We start from the raw sequence: 26428 nt of genomic DNA, 5'->3' as shown, positions 1-26428 counted from the left end.
CCCGATTCCAATGATGTAACAGCTCTACGTTACACGACGAAGCAAATGCGTGTCCTTATCGGAAGAACGTTTCTCCCGATAAGGGCATGCCAGCTTAACAATGCTTAAGCTCAAGCTTCACAATGCTTACATGGGGAAATACTAAAAAGTGCAGGATGTGCATGCCTCTGCCTGCTTACCTCAGTGACAATGTCATGGTTGATCACGAAGGATTGCGACAGTACTTGTTTCACACCCCATTTATTCATCTGTTCAAGCTAACCCACTGCAAAAACTGCACGTGTGAAGTAAATGACGGAGAGATCTGGGACCAAGAGGATGCCCAAAAATGAAAGCGTTCGCCATCCATTCACTTTCCAGAGAAATCCTTGGTCAAGATATCGACACATCTCGGACTTATTTGTGTCTAGGAAAGAAGATGGAGAGATTTCTCCAGGAATGTCTTCGTAATGAAAGCAAGAAAGAGTCCGTAAATGCTAAAACTAACTGCTAAACTTTTAAGGAAATATAAATATGTAAATAAGTTGAATCGCTACTAGTATCGGTGTCTTGAACGCTTGAAGCTAAGGTTTACTAATTCCATATGTTTGTTACATACTGCGATATGATGATAAAAGAATAAAGTAAAGTTACTGGCGTATCAATCCACTTGGGATGCGTTTTTACTACAGTTCGTAATCGTTGAGGTTTTGGAACGCGTGCTGGCCAATGTAATGACTTGCGGGGGCCAGCCGATGATCAAGTCAGTGTTTTTATCCTCCCAGACAAGTCTGGTACCAATTTTTCGACCCTAGAGATGTGAAAGGCTTGGTTTGGACTACGGCGATTCCGAGCTACCAACCGCGTGGCTACAACGGACCTGTAGCCGTCTGTACGGCCACAAATCAAACCCGTCAGTGACTTATCCTCTCAAGTGCCTCATTACCCTACAGAAAGCATTCAAACTTTCGTCAAACTCAAAGAACAACACATCGACTTGTGCTTACCACATTTTTTGAATCTGAAAGCGTAAGAGACAACCACGGGCCACAACTACGAGTCGCAAGAAATTCTGTGAGCGATCTAACCGCTCAGGTCAAAACCCACACAGGTCTTGAAATGGGGCTGTTTCGTTTATGATCGCAATGCACTCATCTTTTCTGTTCATTTCTGGACCTTTGTCAGCTGTCCAGAACACCTCCACTGTTCTGCGTGCTACGACCGTCATGAGCTGTCATAACACATTCTCCGGTGTGCTCAAAAAGAGATGGAAAGCTTTGATTTCGCAAATTGATCTGGATGCTCCGAATACACAGTGAGGGCCCATTTTTGTCTATGTAATGTGTGTGTGTGTGTATGTCGTCAGCACACGACCTGCACGAGATACGATAAACACTCGGAATCTTTACCAGGCCATCCACGCCTGCAGGAGGAAAGACGGGCCTGTCAAGTAACAGTCTCCAATTGCGTACACGTTTGATATTTTCACTTTATGAACCAGATCTATGCAAACATTTCTGGGGATTGTGATGTGTCGCAAAATGGCGCAGATGTCACGACCGTCGAATTTAGAGACTTTACGTATGTTAAGGTCCTGCAGTTTTCTAATCCTATTAACGTTCATCAAAAAGCACAAAAAACTGGAAACAGGCATACTTTTTTAAATCAACCAATGTGTTGTGTCATGCGCTGCAATGAATCTGTTGCACTCTGTTGCACGACTGCATTCATTCACTGGAGAGCTGTGCGCATCATTCACAATCTTCAGAGAATTTGAAACGTCTCCACTTAGATCATAAGACTCATTCGTATTCACTGATATACGGATTTCTTGTCTAACAACCATCGAAACTAAACCTTATTATGATGCGAATAGAAAGAAACGTTCTATAGGATGTGCTGCCACCTTCGTTGCACTTCCGGGAATTCGCGAAAACAAACAGAATACGTCACTGGAATATTTCAACGTTCACGATATCTTTTGAGGGTATCCCTGAATCCAGAATTCCCACAACATTGCGTCTGAATCCAAACATGGAAATTCATTTCGGAGAATCGCTAACGAATCCAAGTGATACAACTTTGTTCATTCAAATCTTCATAAAGAATAAGTTAATGCTAGCAACATCTCTATGCCAGGAACTATAGCTGCTTGTTTCAAATTGTCGATCGATTACATGCCTTAATCACGCAAGACGTAGAAAGATCCATCCAAGCAAGAATCCGCTCTAACTATCGCCAAACGAAGGCAAGCAGCAGCCCCTCATGATCACCAGTTACGATATGATGCGCTCGACTGTGTGGTGGAGTCATCCCAACCTGCAGTGAACGGGTTCGTAGTCGTCTCCTGTCGTTCTTCGTATGCTGTGGTCGACGGCAAATGACCTAGAAGAGAACGCATAAAACGGGAAATCGAAAAGTGCTCATCGCTGACCTTTAGTGAGCTGCTCAGCTGTCGGCAAAGGGGCTAATGTGATTGGGACTTCATTCTTGGTGGTACCGTATCCGGCTGGAAAAATAGAAGTACAGAAGTGCGTCAATGTATTTATAAACGGCGAAAAAGAAGTCTAAACTAGACACACCAGTGCTGCTTCTGTGATTCAACGCAGTAACGTTCCACGCCTCTTCTTCAGGCTTTGGCTCTGCCCATTCCTTAATTGATATAAACATCTAGGGTGTTCAACCTTGTGACCCAGCGAGGTACAAAAGAACATATAGTAGAACTTCCTAATTGCCGTAAAAAACGGTCCGGAAGATACGGCTTCGAGCGTTCCGGCGCACTATTTTCCACAACGAGTTCGATAGGAGCGCGCCAACCGCGTGCACACGCCGCATCTTCCGGGCCGTTTTTTTACGGCAATTAGAAAGAAATGGACGGAATCACCCTCCTCTCCGTAGTCTCCCATCTCGTATACAAATCCTCCACCTGAAATCCGTACCACCTCAGATTCGTGGGGTGATGCCTTTAAGCACGACGCCGTTGCGCGAGCGGCTGCGCGAAGCAGCGCAGTAGAGAAACAGGTTGGAATCAAGATGGGACCATCGCGAAGTGCTGATTCATCCTCCTTCGATCCTAATCGCTACGCAACCGCTTGCGCAACTGCTCCGCTCATAATGTCGTTTTGACTATACTATAAATCGCAGTACTCAAACTCTGTTTTATCGTTTACACACGATGTTTTCTCTTCGCAGGTAAGGCAAGGAGTTCCCACAAGTGCTGGGAACAGAGTACGCAGGAGATTTTGAACATTAGAAAGAGGAGCGGAAAGCAGAAAGAAGTCGGGTGTTGGAGGATGTTGCAATACTTTCCTAATGATGTAGTAATTATCAGGGGACATAAGACGCATGTGACCATTTTCCTTCTCACTACTAACAACACATGGGTAACACAGATGAACTCAATATCTGGAGATGATCTGCTGCGGTTAGCTTCATTGTGGAACTTCGAAACCCATCTAGATCTGAATTTCGTCGCGAACTCACTCTAAAAACACTGAAAAGGTCAGGCGAGGCACCACTTAGTTCCGATCCCCCAGGCTTGAATTAAATCACTCGTCACAATTACCCCTTATTTATTGAACCCCAAGCACATAGGCATAGTAACGCAATGACTAACGATACAAACAAAGCGGCTGTGGTGAGCAGACTGAACATAATCACAGTGTTTGGCTGGACCAACGATCACCGGAAACGAGACTGTGAGGCTCTTAGACATTTGAGACAGTGCGCACAATGGCGAATGTTAGGTTCTTAATGTCTTAGGCACTTAAGAGCTTGACATTCTATCCGCATACGATAGAACGGTAGAAACGATTGTTCTCAGCTGCCTTTCACTCCTACTTCCCACTTTGAAGACAAATCCGTATTTAGGAGACACCAAATATCGATTTCCAATATCCTTGATGTCGTTGCTCATACAGAACACATCTATGAATGCTTCAGTAGTTCACATTTGTTCACATTTTCATAGGTCGGAAGCCAATACCTGGAGTTCACCAGAAGCATAAACAGCATAGAAAGTGACACCAGTGAAGTGGATCAAACTAGCGAGCAGGAACACCTGAATTGTGTGACAGTGCGTTCTAGTTGTTCATTTAAACATTGCCTGGAAGCTGTGGTGCTAAAACGTAGGAAAAATTCCTAGAATAATGAGTGAGAGGACCTTTTCCCATCCGTGAGCTCCGTTGGCTGTGAACTTTTCTGTTACGATTGGACATGTGAGACCAGCGAGGGTCCCGATTCCGTTAGAGAAACCCATGAGAATGGCTGCGTAACGTGGTGCTATATCCAGATGATTGACGTTGAATCCTATAAATAATGTAGGTTGACCTCTTGTATTCAGCCCACCCTACGAATCTAAGGCATTATCATGTGAACTGCCTTTCTAGCTACGCCACTGACCAGAAATGGCAAATCCTGAGGAGCCCACAGCCAGGATGAGCGCTATCACAGCAGTCGACTCCTTGGTAGTGTAGGCGACTATCAACATGAACAAAGCTTCTCCTCCAAATCCTGAATAAATCATGCCGTGCAGTTGCATCAAAGCAATTTGTGATTTTTTTCATCAATTCGAATAGAATAAATAAAAAAGAAAAAAAATAACACTAAGGCTGTGACAGAATCATAGACCAGAAAATACTGCATTATTGCCATTTTAAAATAAAAACGGCCAGAATTTGGAGAACGGATTATTGTTTAAGCTAGGGAAAAACCTAAGAATTGTTGATATTTTAAAACAACCATGCCAACTTTTGGCGAGGAGGATGTCGAAGCATTTTGTAAAGTTGAAAAAGTTCTGTAAAAGAGACCTATAAATGATCAATAGGATGATAATGATCTTTGTTGGGAATTCTAATGTAATCAACCACCAAACTTTCGCCTGCAATCTTTGTTTGAACCGTGATGATCACTTCTGTCCTCTAGAAATTTTATGGGGAATAAAATCATTGAACTTCCTAACTTTTTGAAGATTTTCCTTATAGAAGAAAGGAACTTAAGCCGCAATCTATAAAATGTGATCACCTAAAATGGTGGCTAAGTTGGATATTTTCACTTTATTGTAAGACTTCTGGCTCAATACTGAAATGGACAGCCACATCCAGACAGGGATATCTCAGATATCTCCAAGAAAGCTTTGAGTTCTGTGAATTTTACAAGCCACACGCAGCTCCATGAGGCGATTGAGAAGGCAGATCTGTATCTGCAAATGCTTAGAAAATGGATATCATCGAGGTTGAAGGCAGAAGAACGTAGCTCTTAGGAAAAGTGAAAAAAACAAGGTTTTTAAAGAAAAGGTAAGAAGGGCTAGCCGAAGCTGCAGCGTAAACGAAATCCTCATTGGTTATCAAAAAGGCCAACTTCTGAGACTTAAATGGAAATCTCGCTCTTCTTCAGTGTTTGTCCGAGGTCCGCTATCCTGCTTAGATGGCAAACTTTCGCCCGGTCCTGTGCTCGATGAAGGTGGATGCCAACCAGCTTCAGTTCGTTCCCTACCCTAGACTATAAAAGCCTTCCTTCCGCGGAGATTGGTGAATTGGAAACCGGCGACATCCGACCGATGAAACCTTCCCCATCTCACACCTTCTAATTTGATCTTCGTAAGTACTATCGGAAGATATCGAGAATATCTCTTCCTATTCTAAAAATGTACTGGGGATATCCCATTGCACAACTCTCAAAATCCCTGGAGTTTTGCACTAGTTTTTCAACAAAACTTCTACAATACATGTCTAAGAACTGTACGAACGCTGCAGTAACTCACCCCCACAGTTGAAGAGTTTCCTGACTGCAGTAGTAGATAATATCTTGTGGGACCTCAAATAATCAGCCAGTTGTCCTCCTAATAACACTACAATACCCATGACAGCATGTGGCAACGCAGCGAGCATTCCTGACTGCAAAGAAGATCTTTCTGTCGTTACCTCCTTAAAAGACTGAATGCTCTGCTCACATCATTGATGTTCATGTCCAGCCTCTCCTTCATGTAGGTGAGTTGGTTCTGCAGAAGCAGGTAGAACGTCCAACTTCTGGCAAAATTAGCCACAATGATCGCCCAAACAGGTTTTGACGTCACGATCGCCTTCCATGGAATTGAACGGAACTAAGTAGTTTGAATTTTTAGACCGAGTGCTTATACATTTGAAAGATTCAACGACCCACAGTAGGATGTGAACTGGAGACGTGTCCAATGGCTTCTTCAATGAACTTTTTCTCTTCCTGTGAGATAGTGGGATGGAACGCGGGCTTCTCGAATGTTAAGGAAAACCAAAATATGGCCCAAATACATCCAGCAACACCTGAAATGATGAAATCTCGTCATTAACCGAAATACGGCAACATCTGAGGTTGTGATATAAATGAATATTGACGGACGCAGAACATTGCGAGGCTGCAGAAACATATCTTCATAATTTTTTTTGAAGCAGCACTCACAACATCAAAAAAAGTAACTACGATGGATTATTTTCTCTATTGTTTTGGTCAGAAAAGGAAAAGATATAGCGATAACTCTAGCACTGCCTACGGTAGTAATGAGCCTCTAAGGCATTACTGATTCTCTTTCATACAATTTTCGTCATTGAATTCCGACTTCCGCGACGGTGCAGATGCTTCAGACCATCTTACGGAAATACTGCACTATCACATTCAGCTCGGGAGATTTAAAGCATTGCTATACCTGGGGAGGTGCAAAAAAGACGGGTGAGCAGTAAAATGGGCGACAAACTTGTGGATCTGAATGGTTTGCTTGAGGCTCTATGCCTCTCAGCGGAACCGATTGCTCTACGCATGGAGTCATTTCTGAACACTCAGAGGTCTTGACATGTCGAGCTTTCATTATTAGCTAAAGGTTGTTGGGTCATCACAAAAGTAATGCAGTTCTGCACAGTTCGCTTCACCACGATAAATTAGTTCTACAAAAGATGCATGGAAAGTATACAAGAGGAATGAAGGAGTACTATAAACAGTGGAGAGATTTGCTCAGTTTGAGAAAAAAACCAATCTCGACTTCTATAAATTAAAGAAGAGTAGCAAAATTAAAAGATTTGGGGGGAGGGGGGTAATCTGATAGTTGCTTGATGTGAGCAATCATCACATAGATTCACGGATCAATACGAAAAACCAATCGAAACCAAAATAGCTCTCTTTGCTGAGATTTCACTGAGTGACCCACCGTAGAGATAAAAAGGAGCACTCCAGCTGACGTAGGAGACAAGCCACGCTGAGACTGGAAGTCCTAGCACCGCTCCGGCGTAGGAACCAGTGAATGCTGTTGTCGCCAACTTTGATCTCTCCAGAGGAGGGGCCCAGTACCGCCAGACGCCGTGCATTGACGGATAGGCGACTCCCTAATTGAGACGAAAATGAAGAAGCGATTTCCAGAGCCTTTTTTCATCTAAGAACACTGGAAGTCTCTCCGATCTGACCTGCACTAATCCCTGCATTATTTGGATGATCGCGACAAGAGTATCATCTTTTGAATTGAAGCCGTGAGGGAGAAGCACGTTCAAAAACGAGGCAACGCCGATTGCAATCCCAAATAATCTGAATTGAATCGGGTACTGTTATATTTTTCATTCTGCCAAAAAAAGCTTTAAAAAAAATTCAAACTTATTCGGCGGATATTTGGCAGCTAGAAATCCGGCAGGGATTTGCGTGACAAGGTAGCCATAGAAGAAGGAGCTTTCCATCACACTCAGCTCTGCTCGCGTCCAGTTGAATTCGTGAATCTGAATTGTCTCTTCATCTATAAAAGTGGCGATTAGCAAAGAAAGTAGCAAACGTTCTTGCCAGACCTTCAACATCCCAAGCAAGAGCCTTATTTAGCACCAACTCCACCTTCAGTTCCAAATAAAATACAGCTCAGGTGCGGTTTCAGTTCACCACGTTTAAAATAACACTCAGCCTTGAGTCCAACCGGAGTTGCAACGTTCGACAAAATTGTTTGTAATGTAAGAGGTGTGGATAAAAAAATGGACGAAGTGCTCGGCGTTGATCAATGTCGAAGAGATTGTGATCACGAAAGAGGTATGAGTACTGCGGATACTCCCTTTGCTCTTACGCGTTCGATTTCAATGCAGAATTTTTCGAGGTTCATAAACGTTTCTGTAGAATAACAATGACGTGCGGTGGTGATCCGATCTGTCAGAAAAGGCTGGTGGGATTTTAAAAACCCCAAAGGAACGAAATGCTAGGTTGGTTCCAGGTTTTGCTCTTCCAATCGTCGACTGCGCATCCGGACCTTTTACTGACTGACGTACAAGCACAAACACGGAAACACACAAGCAAATACAAAAAAACACTACATAATTCACTTTCCAAAAGGAAAAAAGCAAGAAAAAGACAGAAAAAAATCGACAGAATAAAAGGGACTGGATTGAAGAAGGGTCCTCATTATGATTTTCAGCGGTTCTCCACGGCCCAAGGCTTCTCACTTTTTTTAAAATGATGTCTCATCATGAGAATGACATTCTCTCTTTTTTTTCATCTCGTTTCCTGCTTTAGTTCTGACTTCTGCATTGTTTGTTCAACGCCTAGATGATGTCATGCACAGGTTAGCCGATGTACCAACTCAGTGTTTTTATCATCCAGTAAGGTTTGGTACCAATTTATCCACCACAGATGGATGAAAAATTTAGTTGGCTTTAGGGCGGATTCGAACTACCAATGGATCGTACAGTGAAAGAGGAACGTGCATCACACCCGTCCCTGCGTTGAAATCTCACTGAGTGGATTACATGCTCAAATTGAGCATCAGGATGTGGAAACTAATTTCCATGAGTCGAAAGTCACAAGTGGTGACAAAAAGCTTCTGATAAAATATTTTGAGAAGACTTACGTGCTGTCGACCCCAAGGATCCGTGTAGTTCTTAAACATGTGGTTCTTGGCAGCGCCAAAATTGCAACGAATCCCAAACACGATCATGAAGCCGATGTTTGCCAGAATCGCAAGCTGCCACCGTTTGCGACAGTTGCAACACTGCACGTTCTCGACTACCTGAAAAGAGCGAATCAACCCTCACTGGGATCTCTTGCATCGAAAAGGTGGTAGAAAACAGGTGCACAGCGCACGACTCTTCGCGATGTGATTTTTTGGAAGATCATGATCTAATGTTCGAAACGGGATGTGGAGTCATCTGCTGTTGCGTCTAACAGTATGAATAATTCTTGCGAAACATTGCGGAATTGAACGATTTTTGAAGGGTGCGAATGTGCACGTAAGGAGTACTTGGTCCCATGGGTCTAACAAAGCATCCATCGTGAGACAATGTTTTTCACAAGTCTTTAAAGGCATCACCACACGAATCTGAGGTGGTGCAGATTTCAGGTGGAGTATTCGTATACGGGATGGGAGACTATGGAGAGGGAGGTGATTTCTTCCATTTCTTCCTAATTGCCGTAAAAAACGGCTCGGAAGATACGGCTTCAGGCGTTTTGGCGCACTATTTTCCACAGGAAGCTCGACTGGAGCGCGCCAGCCTTGTGCGGTACCGCATCTTCCGGGCCGTTTTTTACGGCAATTAGGAAGAAATAGACGGAATTACCCCCCTCTCCGTAGTCTCCCATCCCGTATACAAATACTCCACCTGAAATCTGCACCACCTCAGATTCGTGGGGTGATGCCTTTAAGTGAGTTCTGCCAGAAGTGCAGTAGTTCCACGGTTACTCACAACTGATCAGTCTATCAGATTACCGTTCAGATTTATCGGGTGATGAAATGCTCTCGAATTTTGCGATAATTCGACCCATTTAATTTTCGGGTTCACGGCGGCATCAAGGAGATACGACGAAAATAGGAAGTGAAGAGGAGAATCGTTGATCGTAAGGGGCATACAGCAACGCGCATCACACTGAAGCAGACGTACCTGCAGTACTTTGTTTGAGTGTATTTGTAATCCGTCCGCCGTCTGGTCATACGAATACAGGTTCGTGGCCTCACTGGACGTTGCATTTTGCAGTCTGGAAAATACTTCCTGGAATCTGATTAACAAAAATAAAGAAATAAAATAAGGGAATAATAACAAAGCAGTGACTTGCTTAGCACGTCGTCATTACATACATATATTAAGCGAAAATGTAGAACGTGAAGTGCGTTGTACGCAAATTATTTTCTTTTTGAAAACGCAAGAGTCAAAATCGGTTTGGGATAATACCTAGCATAGCAAACAAACTCGTGGCCGAAAAAAGACCAGAAAATACATCATATCACCAATATGTTGCATTGAAAAAGCTCTACTGTGAAAAATGGTCACTGCAACTGCATTAAAGGCGTCACCCCACGAATCTGAGGTGGTACGGATTTCAGGTGGAGTATTCGTATACAGGATGGGAGACTATGGAGAGGGGGCGATTCCGTCAATTTCTTCCTAATTGCCCTTTAAAACGGCCCAGAAGATGCGGCGCGTGCACAAGGTTGGCGCGCTCCAATCGAACTCCTTGTAGAAAACGGCGCGCCGGAACGCCCGAAACCATATCTTCCGGGCCGTTCTTACGGCAATTACGAAGAAATGGACGGGATCACCCTCTTTCTATAGTCTGCGATTCCATGTACGAATACTCCACCTGAAATCCGCACCACCTTGGATTCGGGAGTGATGCCTTTAAGACATCACTGGCACACGGGAGTTCCGCAGAGGAGCGCATCCTCGCTGAGATGTTAGTGTTAGATGCGGATTTTAGTTGTGTTATTAAGAAAGACAATGTAAGGGAAGAAAATTATTCCGGTGAGAGAGAGACATTTTGAAATAGTCACGAGTCAGTTCCTTTCTCTTAAGAACAGCAGTCTAACTCTAGACACGAAAAACGGTGAATCTGTTGAGTTTCCATAGGTCTCTTTTGCAACTTTTGTGTATTGGTGTCGTCATGTCATTTAGTTCTGCCGTACATGTATCTCCCTTTATCATAACAAAAGATATCAGTCTAGGACCCAACTAAAAGGCAAAGATCTTCACATGAACAAACACCTCAGCGAGTACTTCGACAAACATTTACTCGAAATTTGTCAATAACAGTACGACTTATATTCCTGCGCTTGTACTCGCACCTCTAACTGCATAACTCAACTAACTCACCCAGACGGGTACCCATCTTCGTCGTCTCGCAACTGTGATCCTTTGTCTTTGCTCAGAAACCTGAAGCAAACGGAGTGTCTTTCAGAGATCTGCTTGATTTCCATGCCAGTGTCATGTCATGCACATCTGCATGAAGGTATGTCCAGAATAGCAATAGCCGCCGAACCTCTACCGTACTTTGTTATCCTCGCAATGCATTTTTACAAACATGTTGCTGTGACACAATGCCGTAGTACTCTTGTGTAAGAGGCAGCGCATCAGACGACCTCAGTGTATTCCCGCTGCCGTTGTTGGCGCACTGCATAAGAGGCAGCCGACCGTAGTCAGTGTGCGTTTTCGTGGGAGTGTCTGCCACTACTCCATTGTTATCTGGGCCAAAGGTCCTACCACTGATAAAGAATTCCACTGAACCACCTTCTACAACTAAAAGGATAACGTTTCTGTGTTAATCAATCCGCTTGGGATGCGCCCCCACGTTCACTTCAATCCAGAATCGTTTGGGGTTTACGAACGTGTAACTGGCCTATAGAATGACTAGCGGTGGCTAGCCGATGTGTCAAGCCAGTGTTTTCGTCCTCCCACACAAGTTTGGTACCAACTTATCGACCCCAGAGGGATGAATGGTTTGGTGAGCACTAGGGCGGATTCGAACATCCGATCGATCCTGCACGAAGCGGAACTTCTAGCCGCTACACTGCACCCGCCCACCTTCTGCAAATGGCACTACAAAATGGCAGCCTTGGGCGCGATTGACAGGTCCTCGTTGAGAGCCGCGTCATCGAGTGTTTTGAAGGTATTAGAATCAGTCGGTGTCGAAATTAATTTCAAGAAATTGTTAATGAGATTGATCACACTACACATAACCAATATCTAGCTGAAGAACGATATCTTTCCGGTCAAAAGCGTTATTTTTCATCAACATCTTCGTTAGCAATTTTTTTTCTGTTCAAAACGTGAACTTTGAACTTTCCTAACGAAGTTTCGAAAAACTTGCCCTCAAAGTTATTGAATGCGTGCAATCGTCTGCTTTGGTAAGGATGTGATTAGGAATTCTTGTGAAAATTTCTCGAGACACTCCAGATCTACAGTAATCTGTGACACGAATATTGAACATATTTAGACAAGCATGGATGAGTTTAGTCCCTTTCTAATTCATTAGTAAAAGCTGATTTGGATTGGAAATTAGTTTTTTATGTTGCATATTTTCTAGCTGCTAAATTTATCGTTCTTTGCTTGAGTTATATGTAGATACACTTCCCAACGCAAAACGGCTAAAAAACAGAATTTTCAAAATATTTGAAGAAATAACTAATTCAATTTTATGAATCTTTCCCTCACTATCTTAGTAGAATGAAAGCGAAAAGAAAATCGAAATGTTCCTTTTCTGTTTGTTTTTCTGCTGCTGATCTATCTACAACCGCTGTTGTCTCATACAGTACAGGGTAGTGAAAGCACACTTTTCTAAGCATCTTGTTCAGTTGGAGCTTGCGCTGCGGGGCAAACAGGCAGTGACTTTTGGATTCTACACATCTGGAAATTCACTAATCATGCGGAGTTGGTACGCTGAACAATATGGTCCCACAGTCAGAGCTAACGAGAGGTCGGAGATCTATACGGGCACATTTTCATCTTCGGCCCCGTGCCTCTGTTCCGCCTACGAAAGACATTTCCGTTCGGGTTGAAGGCCTGCAAAGAACGGGTATTCCAACAAGAACTGGACTGTCAAGAACTGACAGAATCCGTAGTAGGGTCATAATCACTCTTCACTGCACTTCGCCATGGTCCCACCGCGATTCCAACCTCTTCCTCCACCGCTCCGCCCCGAGCGCAGCCGCCTACGCAACTGCACTGTGCTTCATGCCGTTTTAACCCTACTGTGAAAATTCGTGTTGTGTCAATTTGTAACTCCGACCTTTTACTAAATATGCTCTTTACAAATACAATACCGCTACTAACTCTTGCCCTGAAAACCGTTCGCGACGGACTAAACGGAAACCATCGCAGAATCCTTGGGGATGACCAAAACTTTTTTTCCAAAATTTGATCCGCCCACTCATAAGGACTTGCTACATTTGCAACGGTTTTTGGGACACAAGCTAATAGCAGTGTCGTACGCGTACTCAAAATTTTGTCCTTTTTCTATGTTGCGGTGTCTAGCATATCGTTTCTCAATAACTGCTTTAGTGTGACAGTGTGTGAGGAGCACATACGTACTACAAAAAGTCATGTTAGTCACAATGTGAAGCACTAGCGCCCGTCCCTGTTTGCGCCATGTCATATCCCAGTTCTTCACACTACGAGTCCTCTGCAGGATCGAGAGTTCATTAGGAGAAGTACATGAGCACTACTCAAGTCAAGAGAAACAAAATTCTGGCTTAGAATTGCCCTGTCCTTGCATCTTGGCATTGAGTTTGCCAGCCGTTTGGATGTCTTCTGTAGGGGATAACGCGTTTGAAAGAATAAATCACTAACGGCTTTGATCTTTCCACGCTCTGACGAAAGCGAAAACGACGAAACGTTAGTTGTTAGTAGATACCAATACCAATCTTGGCCATAGCTTAAGCAAATCAGTAAAAAAAAAATTCTGTCTTTTTGGAAAAGAAATTTAGAAGTAGGATGAGTGGGAAGGCTCGGCTAGAGCTGTTCCATAGCACATATGAGAAACGGCTGTTTAATACTTCATTCGCGTTTCTAATCCATCGTACGTGTGTACCTGGCTCGAAGAATGAGCAGGACCAATTGCTGCCAGATTTCAGAGTTAAGCAGGGAAGACTGACGAGAACAGGAAACGTAGCGAAGAAGTTCAAAGAAAGCTCAGAGCTCTGCCACACCTCTCTGATCTCCTTTCTTTCTGCTTCATCTTGAGCTTCAGAAACTTGGACGCTTGTAAGCAGAAGAAAAATGCGATCGGCGCCGTTCAAACTCCATCGAAAGAAGTACCTAATCCACAAGTCAATGTTCGAAGTCAAAGTTCAGATATGTACTTGCGAAGAGAATGGAAATTAGGTGGTCGAGACATAGGGCATTTCAAGGACAATCGTTGGGCGGACAAGTGCAGAGAACGACTGGTTTCTACGAAATGAAAGCATGCAACATGACCTGGAAGTCAGATTTCTTCTCGTAGTTCTTTTCACGGGAAATATGTTGTCTTCGCTCGCTCATTCAGTCAACTGCCATTTGGTTGGACGCGAAATGGAGGAATGAGAAACACAATGACGTCGTCGTTCGGAGTAACAGCGTGGAGTTCAGCTGAGCACCACTGAATGATCTCGATCTCACCGACATCGCTCCCAAAATTTACGCATTTCCTGGTTTACATTTGCAAAGAGAAAGAACGGATTGAACCCACACAGAACCCTCACAGTCTCTGAAGACAACTTTGTAGATAACTATCATTGGACATTACATTTTGGCGTAATTATTAAAGTGGAAAAAACTGTGCGCTTAAGACGAAACATTTGACACTCAAATCACAAAAAAGTCTAAGAATTATTGAAAGGGATCCCAGAGGTTTGAAAAACGCTTTTCTTGACCCTTTAGCAAAAAAAAAACTGAACATAGAAAAGTAAAAAAAGTAAAAAAAAAAACTTAAAAAGTAGAAGAAAGAAAGAGGAAAACTATTCCCACGTTCAAATGTTGTCCCAGTTACTTCATTGTACGACATGGAGGTTTAATCAACCTCTCAATGAGGTTGAGAATCTTTGAATATGTGAGAAAAACCGTGATGGCCTTACAAATTATTGTTTGTACTACGACAACCTTGGATTAACCTATTATTGATTTACTGCGATGACCTGAGATTAACCTTCTTCACGAATACCAGGAAACCGAGAACCAGATGGTTGTTGGGCTAGGAGTATGCATTCAAACATTTCTAGCCCGTATTTGATTACGAAGATGCTTTATTTCCGCTTATGAGATCTAATTAGGTACTGTCCGCTACAATTAAAGTGATTCTCGTGTCAAGCGACGGCTGTGTGGAACTTTCGTCACTCGTGTGTTCACGTATGTTACGCTGAGCCGAAAACAACCGATACCTCTCGCGATGCCATCGATGCCACCTAGAGACGATTAGTGAGTTACTAATGGTCCGGAGTTTAAAGGAATAGCCATTAGATTTAGTGCTTCATTTGCGTGAACACTCGCACAGTACACGTATATCGTGTAGCATCGGGGTGATGAGACTCGTATCCGGCACTGAACCCTCCCTACCGTACGGGAAACCTTCCACGGACCTCTCTCCTTGTTTTCTTTTTGAAAATGTTTTTCATAGTTTTTTCGTTTTTTTTTCTAAATAATCTCTTCGTGTACTGTGCATGAATAGGACTAAGCAGTTCTGACAAAACCCTTTTCTGTTATTTCTGTTGCTTTTTTTTGCACCTACGTGCCTCTAACATTTGTAGTAACCGTAGTCGTGGTAAAAAGTCAACATTACTGCTTCTTCTAGAACTTTGAAGGATGTCTATCGTGTACAGTAACACGGAAAAATAAGCCAGAGAATAAATTGCTGCAAACTAAAATTTTAAGGCGTCCCAGGAGCAAATAAACGACAAAACTAATGCTAAAAGACTTCTGTAAAACTACATAATCCTACTCATGTATTATTATACAATAAAAAATGAAAAGCTACAGGCTGCGAAAGAAATTATGTACTCCAACATTCCAATGGTGGATTGAAGAAAAAAAGAAACGGTACGAGGTATAACGAAAGCTTTTTATCACCCAAATGTAGACGTACATTTCTTCCTTTAAGCTTCAAAAATAATATCGTCTAAAGAATAATGTGGTTCTGACGGATAACTCACACCTGGATCGCTCTCAATAGCATGTCGGGAGAAGTTCCTCCAATTTATTCTTAAATGGACTCCTTTGATTGGTCAAGGACAATGGTTGGAAACTTCGGCCTCGAGGTACCTCTTCAGAAAAAGGCACAAGGACCTAAACAGTGCGAGCACGGCGGCCGCGGAACTGTTTCGCCCACGGAGACCACTCGACCCGAGAACATTTCTTGTGAAATCCCGTGCGGACGACATGATTCAGACTTGCAGACTTTATTGCCTACTTTTTGAACCCACCCAGTTTTCCGCTCTGGAACACTTCCATTAGCACGAATCTTCCCCAGCCAAGAATGATTTTTGCTCTCTGAATGGAGTTCCACTGGAGTTTTGAACTGTCCACCTCAACCGCAGGCAAGACTCTTTCAGTTACTCAAAGTGTTCAATCGGGAACACGTGTGTAGGTTACCCAGAGCATTCCACCGAGTGGCGGAATTAATGATAGAAAAATTGCCATAAAGCTGCCTTTGTTCAGTGGAGAAGTTTAGTCTGAAAGGTTTTCAGCTGACTCATCCCGAGCTCTCCAGCAAGCAATTTGTAGAAGCCAAAAAATTACTTTGCGGAATCGCATAGTGCTCAAAGATCTACCCCAGGGCCGAGCTTCACTGGAACTCGAACATTCATGTACAGTATTAAGATGTATATGAAGAAGTATCGATTCCTTTGTTTCTTGCAACTTGTAATCCGGTGAGAATGTGCACCTTTTTCCAGGCAGCCAGCTAAAATAACTCATTCTGCGTGAGAAACAGCTTTGGTTGCACAGGTCCCCATCCTACGATGCAAATTGCTGCGCGATATGATTCCCTCCTCGTCCAATGTGATTCCAATGTGCGGGATCCCTCTAATATAACTCTGTAGAAGCTGCAGAAGCAACCTGTACATTCACAGACGTTCTACCACCTTAATGAGTTTCAGATTTAGGATAGGTGCAAAAAAAGCTGTTCCACGCACTTCTCTCTGAACTGTTCGGAGCATGAGTGGGAGCAGAGCGTAATCGTATTCGTTAACTGCACCTCTGCCCTCACCTCGTGGTGAGTTCACAAAATTGCCGACGTCGTCCTACCATCAAGAATGATGCATTTTGCACGAATTCTACGATTACTATTTTTGATCACCTTTAGAGGGTAACACGAGGAAAACTTAACAACGGATGGTGTTGACGAGGTCGCCGGCCTTCAGTCTTCGAAAATACCAGTGGGTTTTTCAACCACTTTTCAACATTTCAACTTTAGACCATTTTAAATTGTTGCATTGGAGATGTGAATGCAAAGAGGTTTCACACGATAGAGACAAAGGAATATAGTTCAAACAACTTGTAAATTTGATTCAGCGGGTATAATCCAACATCCGGAGAAATGCAGCAACGTCGCGTCAACAGTAAGCACTGTCCCCCAATCGTGGAGAAGAAAATGCATAAAATATAGCCTTGGGTGGGACAGAGTCGGCTAAAGGCAGCATATCACGAAATTGACGGATTTCTCCACGAATGGACCGAAAAAGCAAGTAAGGAACAACTTTGGTCGCACTGGTGCTGTCTCCGATGCAACTTGCAACGCGATAAAAAGCGTGCACTTCCATCGTCATCCGAAGTCCGGCAGTCTAATATAATGGGGTCTACAGTAACTCGAATAAGCCAAAGCTGCACGATCTGCACAGCTGCAGGCGCGTCGCAGATTGCCATCGTTTCAGTACCCGTAGTGAGTTGCGTTGTTGGGGAGACGGGTGTAACCAAGGCAGTTTCAACGCCTTTTCCTGTACTGGGTGGATAAAGGAGAAATTTTCTGGCGTTAATCAATCCGCTTGGGATGGGCGCGTTCGACTTCAGTTCAGAATCATCCGGGGTTTGCGAACGCCTGTACAGTGAGTGACTTGCCGGGTCAGCCGGTGTGTCTAGCCAGTGTTTTTGGCCTCCCCTACAAAAGTGGTACCCATTAATCGACAGCTTGGTATGAGAGGCTCGGTTGGCACTGGAGCGGAGCCACGTTCCCGCGGAATTTCTCGCCTGCTGCGAGAGCGTGCAGAGAGGTTTAAGTTCATAGAGTTGTTTTATGTTGATTACATGGAAACGCTGTTAAGGATCGAATGTATTCAACACATAGAACCGGCGTCAACTAACGGGACATTCCAGCTGAATAATCACACTCCTGAAGTTAGTTAGTAGTTTGTTGTGATTTCTTCTGAAGAAACCGCTTTTTCCATTTCAGACTTTTTTCATTCCATTGCTGCGTTAGTATGGACTATTAGGGGTACTTGGCGTAATTTGTTTTCTTCTTTCCTCCACCAACGAAGAAGAAAACACGAAATAAGACTAGTCTATCCTAGCACTTTTCGTTGTCGTGGAAAACCTCCATTTCCGTGTTGAAATCTTGGAGATTTTTCATGTTCGGTCACTCATACACGAACCAACGTCGCTTTTCTGGGGATTGGACGTGGTGGTCTGAGCGCAAGTGGCAGCAAGCACTGGGAACAGGTAGATTTGTGTGCAATAATGCAAACAAAGATGTGTGGCGTCAGACCGAAACACTTCCTCTTCGAGTCGTGCTCCGTTGCCGAGCGTCTGCTGCTTCTTCGCCGCAGAACGCTAACATAACGCCGCACTCATGCGGCGTCAGGGAAGCGTGCGTCCCGCAACGAAAGCGTCTATGAACGATAAGGATGTTGCGGGTACCGCCTCACGTAGATCGCAACCCCTTGATCCGACGTTGGATTCTCTTCCTGGTCACTATCGTCCTCGGAGGAACCATTGTCAGACCACAGAGTGAAAGAATCCGTTGTACTTTGTTGTTTTGCTACGCACATTCACGATACAATGACATCCAATTCTCATTTCAGTAGTAATAAAAGCTTTCTTTCTGAAGACTCATATATTGTTGGTTTCACAGCTACGTACAGGATACTAGCTAATTGTATGAGAATTTTGAACATTCTCCATCCGGAAAAGAGAATTGGAAAATCACGCCTTGTAACGAGTTGTCCTTACAAAAATTAGACTTATGGTTGTATTCAACCCACTTTTAACATTTTTCCCAAACGTTTCAAGTGAAGACTATCAGCTATTTGACCTATGAACTAAACAGGATTATGGAAAAAAATAGGGTTAAAAAAAGTTGATTTTTTTGGAGTTCGAGTTTCAGAAGTTGAATTGAAAAAAAATTCGAAATACAAACGTTTCTAGGAAAAATAGATCGAGAGGAAAAGAAAAATCACTGCTGAAGGGCGTTCAAATTCGTCAGGACGTACTTTAGAATGAACAATGCAGCACTTAAGAGCAGCGGGTTCTAATATATGTCGCAATCACTAGAATGCAATTCCAACGAATGGTCCTAGATCGAGGACAATTGGGACATCAAACTAAGGACCAGCCGAGGGAAATGTGGAAGTTTAGAGAGATAGGATCGAAGTCAAACATTAAACGCAGAAAATTTACTAAAAAATTACAGAAGATCTACAACACCCCTATATAACTTTGTGAACAAAATGATTTCTATAAATGATAGATAACTGCATTAAAAACTACGCTCCATATTCTTCTATACTTCAGAGAGGACCGAATAACCATAAAATACAAAGCTCAGAATAGGTAAACTTCTTGACTATATATCACTGATAAGCAAGGAGGTGCATGATCGGCATAGAGGATTTGATTGTAGCATACATTTTGAATAGATCGAAGAAATACAAATTTAGGAACAGCGTTTTGGATTCAGAACTACTGAGCAAATCGATAAAACGCAGTGATATTGGCAGCACTCCCGTCGACTTCATGAGGACTATGAGCACCTCGGCCGGTCTCAGAACCCCGAGGGCACTTGGCCCCGAATGGATCGAATGGACGATTTCCGCTTTCATTAGTGAACTTGCGCCTCTCGCATTTCGCACCGTACCTCCGTCGAATTTTTAATCGGCTGGACTAGCGGATTATTTGCCTGGCGCGTCAGTCGAGAGAAACAGAGCCGATATCAGAGCGCCGCCGATGTTAATGCCTCTCCATTCTACATACATTGACTACTATTACTTCCGTTGATTCCTGAGTTGGCATCGAGCTAGTGAGGTCGTCATCCTCTCACCAGACCAGTCGTCTGGCTGCACATTTTTGGTTTTACTTTTAGAAGCGCTGCGGAAGAACCCGAAAATAGCCCAGCAAACTGTTTTTCAGAGTGCCGTTTGTGGAGGGTGGTAATGAAGTGTACTCTCCAGTATTCCTCGTTGCTCCCACCTAGCGCTATGTCCCGAACACCCTTAGGAACTTCCAGCGCTCAATAGTGATCTCAATTAACTTATGGAATGTAGGGAATCTATAATATAGAGAATATTTGTTGTCACCTTGGAAAATTTGCAAATTTACCTTGATATGGGCTGTTTGTAGTCAGACAAGTGAGCCTTTCCACTTTCCCAAGCGTCGTTAAACGAACTCGGGATATTTTGGATCATTCACTGCAAAAATTGATTAGCTAAGAAGAGGAAAGCGAGAGTGGAATTTCTTTCGGGCTACGCATCACTCATCGTTAGCAGAGTGCAGGCGTATTACAGAAAAATCATTGGCAATGATCGTATTCGCAAGGAAAACGATAGATAGTGTTGTGCGAAGGAACGTTGGACATCGTCTCTACGGTACAACAGTGTGTGTGATTCCTTTCGAAAACATGTTACAGCACTTTGTGCATAGTGGAATAATTTGGTTGCTAAGAGATTTCTTCTAATCGGTAGTTTGTCTCGTTGCTGAATTTACGTAAAAATTTCTACGTAAAACACAGAAACTCTTGGCTGACTGTAACACTTAAAAAGCTTAAAACAGTGCAAGAAACTTACAAAATCTGAAATCTCGCTTTTTGACAAATTTTGGAATCGAAACACGTACAGAAACGTCCTAATTTCAAGATGACGAAGCAACGTTTATGTGTGAAAACTGAGTGAAAGGGATGCTACACATGGAGATACGAATGCAAAATCAGAAAAAAAAGTACTGGTGTTTCTGCTGAGCCAGCAGTGTGCCAGAAGGAGCGTTCCAGGGAGCGATGACGCATTAAGAGCTCCATATAGCCCCGTTTTCCAGAGAATTCACACAAAAACGCATCGAGGTCAGGTCCAGCCTACGGGAGGAATGAAGAAGTGTCTCTAGTGGAGTTGAAGTATGAAACGTAAAGAAATATGTGTAGCAAAAGGCATAGGCGACATGAAGAAGCAAATGGCTATAGATGCGGAATCTCATTCATAGCAAAGCACGCCTGATTTAATATGAACAGAGTCCATTTAGACACGGGACAATAATCGGCCCGAAGCCAAGGTAGCCCCGACGAGTTGGTTGTTTTTGTGTGCATTGGCTGCTTCTGACATATACGCTTGTCAGCGTGAAGTAGAAACGACACATGTCGAAGCAGTAGCGTGTTCTCTGGTTCCAAGCCGGGCTGTCGCCTCTAAGAACCATTTTAACTGCGAATTTTGACAAGCCATAGGGTACTAGCCATAGGGTGCCATACTACCTTTCATGGATTAGCGTTATGAAGTTCCTCCTCATTTGAATTTCACTTCATATTGCAAAGAACCTACCCGTGTCTTTAATTCTAGCACTGAGCAATTCTCTAGTTAAGTCTGCCTCTTTGTCAGGAATGGGTGGTCATTTTCAGCGCCGTCGAATGGTTCGAGAATGCAAAAGTTCCTAGATTGCAAGAAAGAATGGCATTTTGAAGGTGAACGAACGACTTAATAACTTTCACCGGGCTGTTCAGATAAGTTATGTGAGTGGTTTTGAGTAGAAAGTTCTTCTGGCTTCTGAGAAGACAAAGAGAAGGAAGCGAAGAAAAAAAAACGGTTGCCACGAGCGAACGCCTTCGAATGGTCGTCACCTCAACGCTAACCAGGTGCAAAATGGCGTGTTAACATCGTATTGCGCCCGCTGCCAATGACAAATAATTCTCGTAATGAAATCGCTATTCATTCCTCATTGCCCAACGAATACATGCGTTCTCCTTCCTCGAGAGTGTTTGAGTTATTTTTGGAGTTCCACATAGCGACGTCAGTACTGCCGAGCACAGTGTGACATGCTCTTCCGGATGACATTTGTTCTGTAAACGAGCATCAATTTGAAAGCGAACACAGCCGTCTCGGAGACCTTGAGCAGCACTCTTAGTTCTTGGTTATGTTACATGCGCGAGGTGAGATTTAGTATGTCGCTTTGTGGATGGGAAAAAAGAGACAGGAATCAAAGCTTGGATTCTAGATGAGAATTCAAAAGATCACAGATTTTGAGGACGCGTTAGCACGCTTTGATAAGATAGAAATGTGCGACGGGAAGAGAGTGACAAACGTTCCTGGGAAGGCTTAAATGTTCGCTAGAAAAGACCACAAAACAGCAGCTTCGTGGCTGTAGGTTTAGAATCGACGTGTCGAAAACTAGCAGCTGCACAGCGACATCCATCCACGATGTTTCAGGACATACCAATGTAAGCAAAGGACTAATTTTTATTGAGATCAAATTTCGCGCCGCATAACATCGAAATGGCTCTCTGTTTGCACATGTGGAAGCCACAAGATGCTACCGTAGTGTGTTGGAGGCGGGGCCACCGGCGAACGACGAGGTAACGAAAAGCACGCGATGACGTGCCGACACAAACACTGAGCAGGTGGAAATCGATGGCACGGTAGAAGCGAAGATGCGTGTGGTGGATTAAGGTGCGATCTAGGGGTACGACGAAGGAGCATCGTTCTAGTCGAGCACCGAGCCGATCTCTGCCTCATCCACATGACTCACTTTCGGGAAGAGGCCCTACGAAAAGACAGCTGTAACTCAGCGAAGGGAGAAGAACTTTCTCTCCGCCTTGTTTGGAAAGACGGGAGCCTTCTTTCCTAGCCGCTATTGGAGGTTCCACTGCTGCGGAATGGCTTGTGAATCCTCTTTCTCGTTAGATGACCTCCGACTGATTCTCTGTTTTAACAAATTCTTCCAGAACGAACTTGTCCACTTTTATGAAATTTATAATTCATGGCTGTCAGGCGGTCTCAAACACCCAAGACAACTCCGTAAACGGCGTGAATTGTGCCATTCTCGCGGAGCAACATGCGTGTTGATGGGCGATGCAATCCCCGGATGTCGTTTGATTAAAGAGCTGTTGGCGCAAAGCAATTTGGAGCGATTAGTGGCAGGTGACAACTCGAACAACTTGACTATCGATTCGGTGGCCACAAAGCCAGACTTTCCGGCGAACTTCTGTTGAGTGTGTTCTGCACTCGGAACAAAGATTCCATGTGTTTGGCATCCAGAAGTGCAGCTGCACTGCAACAACAAGCCACCGTTTCATCTGAAGCTGTGTTCCTGCAATGTTCGTGGACAATGCAGTAGCGCGAAAGAATATTTATACTACAATAATAAAATATGGTTCTCCCCTGTCCTTGGTACTGTATTCGAATACAGCGGCAAAGAAAAGTACTGCAAAAACTTCAAGACTCCGAACGATCGATGGAATAGGAGCTAGTCGAGAACGATTTTCGTAAACTTCTTCAGCGTTAACTACACACCCTTTCCAGCTCTGCAATATATTGGTTGGAATTATTTATGCTATGTGAATTTTATAAACAAGAAGATTTAAGCATGGTAATGTTGTTGCATTTCGAAACTCATCGCTGCGGCACCTTCATAGAAATTATTCTTTAACTTCAATGTCATTCAAAAATATTATTGTTTACAAAACTCAAATATATAAACACAAGTAACTCGTTGTATTTCGAAATGCATCTTCATCAGCGGTCGGAGGGACGGGAGTTACTGTAGCTGTTGAGGAAAAGAACCTCTAAGAACTAACAGAGCTCGCTCAAAAACTCCCATAGTCTTTCGCAAATGGGCGACTCCGAATGAAATCATTGCCATAGCTATTGGAATGTTTTAATAAGTTCAAGCCCTTTCCGAAGCCAAAAGTAGTGCTATTAAGAGCTTGTGTGCATAGAGAACGTGACACATGCAGACATCACTTCCGGCTTAACTCCTGCTCCTAATGAAAGCGCACTCTCACTACAGTTAGCTGCTTCAAAACAACAGCCCCGTAACTTTATCAAAACCGAGTTGTGGCTGAAAAAAAGACAAGACGTCGTTATTTCGCGATGTGCTACACCTCACTTCCACAAGTTGCCCCGCAGATCAAACGCTCGTCCTTTACGAACAAAGAAAGTAGAGCTAGAAACTCTTCATGTCTAAAACAAGCGACTGACGAGAGTGAACACTGTTGTCAATTCATTCGCTTAGGTGTATTTTTCATTCGTTTTTGACGCACGTGAATGATGAAGTGGGTGACAGTGAACTATCAAAGTTGTCGTAAATAATGGGAACAGGGAAGACCAAACAAGCAAATGTGTGAAATGTGTATGTGTATGTGTACCAAATAAGCAAATGTGTATGTGTGAAAAGGCTAGGCAAAAAACTTGCTCAAGTTCTAACAGTCGAAATATCGAAGAAAACGGCAAGATAATCTGTGAGAGCACTGCAAGCACTCTATGACTCGGTCAGGCTCTAGCTACCTGAACAGAGGAGCAGAATCGTCTCGAGCTGTCAATGAGATTAGCGCACAGGAAGCATCGAGGCGTCCGCATAACTCGTATATTAATGGCGCATCTCCCTCGGCTTCGTTGCTTGGTTCTGAGACATCGAGAGAGCCGTGACACAACATGTCTGAGCCCTTACGAAGAATGCCGCCAGACACAATTCGAACGAAGAGATCACGGCAACTTTCTCTTGTTTCAGCTTAGCCGGGTACAAGCACTCACCACTATTACTTGCTAAGAAATTCTTTTTTATCGGTTTTCCCCCTTTTTGTTGTTAAGAGAATTATTGTAAAGAAAAAAAATTCCGAAAATTTCTATGATTTCAAAAGAAAAACTAAGAAATACTTGGCCAGTTGCGACGCTATGTGCGTAGCGCTACGCTACGTGGGCCAGTTTTGAACTGCTTTAGTGAAATGCTTAAGCCTACTAGTGCAGTGTTATTTTAATAAAAATCAGACAGAAAAGTTGCGCATGTCTCCAGAGAGGAGAACACTACGAGTAGTCATAATTTAGCAGCACTTCAACTAAAAACACAAATACGAATTGGACGCCAGTGACGCAAAAAACAGTCGAACCGGCTCTTTTCAGTCTACTCGAGCATAGCAGGGCGAGGTGCATACGAGGCAAATAGTGCTGCCAAATTCTAAAACACGGATAGTGTCGTATAAGTCACATTTCCACTGGCTGCTATCTACAAACTAAAACGTATACATTGTTGAGTAAAAGAATTTGTATGTGCTTTGCTCGAAAAGCTGAAAATGTGAAAAGATGCTGAAAATTTGCTCGAAAAGCTCGAATAGCTTTACCAGCGTGCAGTCCTGGTCTGGAACACAGTTTCTTCGCCGTTTGCTGCCGAATTTGAGCTAAGCTGAAAGGAAGAGTTTCCGGTTAGGAAGGAATCATGTGTTACCTAGAATCCGCACGCAAGCCTAAACCTTTCTGTTCGAGTTCTCAAACCTATGCTAGAAAAGTACCTACATGGTATAACGAGGAAATACTCAAAGGCAGAACTTGAAGTAGAACGTGAAAATGGTGGAATGGTGCCTTTTTCGTTCAAAATGAAGAATTTTAGAAGGTGTCTACCACTACCAGTAATGAGACGAGCAAACCTGCAACATGCTGACTGCTTCTGCGAAACCAGTGCCGAAACTTCCACCTAGGCGAGAGCCAAGAACTGTCTACAACTACAAGAGCAAAGCGGGGAATCCAAGTTCTACGAGGATTCTGCTCGAGACGAGACAAGTTTGGAACGCCAGCAAGTCGCAGCGGTTTGGCCGCCACCGAACTTTGTTTCAGCTTTCTGGTTTTCAACCACCGCTACTTGTTAATAACTCTCCTTTCCAGCTCCCAAAAAGAACTTTTTTGGACAGGCAATTTCTGTATTTCAAAATTATTTGATTAAGATGATTTCCAGTCGTGCTTCTAGCACAATCCCACTTCTTCGAAAAATGTCACGGAAACATTAATCCGACAACTATTGTTCAGTAATTTTTAATACAAGGATCTTGCAAGAACAGGGATGTTCAGTACTGGATTACATACGGGAAGCTAAAAGTGAGTGAGGGGATTCCATGAAGTCGCAGGTAATGTTTGTACCAGGGACCTTCGCAGCAATCGTGATCGAGAGCACCACTGGGCACCATATGTGAACCATTGACTGATTGCAATGAAAACACAGCGGTAGAGTGGTGGTGTTCCGTCCGAGCGCCAGCAAATCAACGCAAGGAGCCAAATCGCTGGTGATATGCGGCAGCACTTAGGCACAGAATGGCCGTCAAATGGTGTCTCACTCATGCCTACTTGTACCCCGCTGACTGCACTTTCCGCAATTAGAGCTTGATTTATTCATTTGACCGAATGTCATACGTGTACTGCGCGCAAAAGATTAGCACATGCCTCAGCGAACTTAGGACAACGGATTGTAAGGTGGCGAAAGCAAAAGTGCCAGAGGTCTTCGAGGGATGCGACGACGGTAGATCAATGAGGCTAGCATCACAAGCCGAGGATATTCCATAA

The 26428-nt window shown here is 43.5% G+C and overlaps 2 protein-coding genes across 4 annotated transcripts in view; one reads left to right on the top strand and one right to left on the bottom strand.

The window, feature by feature from the left end:
• The window catches only part of RB195_010058 (uncharacterized protein), a gene marked incomplete at both ends in the record, with an annotated part of 38002 nt that extends 13465 nt beyond the window's left edge, over positions 1–24537 (bottom strand). The window contains 16 exons of one of the 3 annotated variants that reach the window (XM_064190887.1): positions 2299–2364; positions 2414–2488; positions 2562–2631; positions 3965–4039; positions 4142–4287; positions 4381–4491; positions 5741–5873; positions 5930–6079; positions 6139–6275; positions 7151–7325; positions 7404–7521; positions 7588–7706; positions 8816–8974; positions 9843–9936; positions 11049–11108; positions 24389–24537. In XM_064190887.1, coding sequence (XP_064048470.1) covers positions 2299–2364; positions 2414–2488; positions 2562–2631; positions 3965–4039; positions 4142–4287; positions 4381–4491; positions 5741–5873; positions 5930–6079; positions 6139–6275; positions 7151–7325; positions 7404–7521; positions 7588–7706; positions 8816–8974; positions 9843–9936; positions 11049–11108; positions 24389–24537 — 1837 coding nt within the window. Of the gene's footprint in view, positions 1–1086; positions 1208–2248; positions 2365–2413; positions 2489–2561; positions 2632–3964; positions 4040–4141; positions 4288–4380; positions 4492–5740; positions 5874–5929; positions 6080–6138; positions 6276–7150; positions 7326–7403; positions 7522–7587; positions 7707–8815; positions 8975–9842; positions 9937–11048; positions 11153–24388 lie in introns of those variants that run through there. The other 2 variants (XM_013443080.2, XM_064190888.1) reach the window with 2 other exon arrangements.
• Positions 24538–25528: 991 nt separating this feature from the next.
• Positions 25529–26428, top strand: RB195_010057 (uncharacterized protein; the record flags this gene model as incomplete). Its single annotated transcript, XM_064190886.1, has 2 exons — positions 25529–25680; positions 26314–26428. The coding sequence occupies 2 exons, from the start codon at positions 25529–25531 to the stop codon at positions 26426–26428; spliced, it is 267 nt and encodes an 88-aa protein (XP_064048469.1).

Source organism: Necator americanus, chromosome III (assembly GCF_031761385.1).
Source record: "Necator americanus strain Aroian chromosome III, whole genome shotgun sequence".
Classification (NCBI taxonomy): Eukaryota; Metazoa; Nematoda; class Chromadorea; order Rhabditida; family Ancylostomatidae; genus Necator; species Necator americanus.
This window is presented reverse-complemented; position numbering and strand designations above follow the sequence as displayed.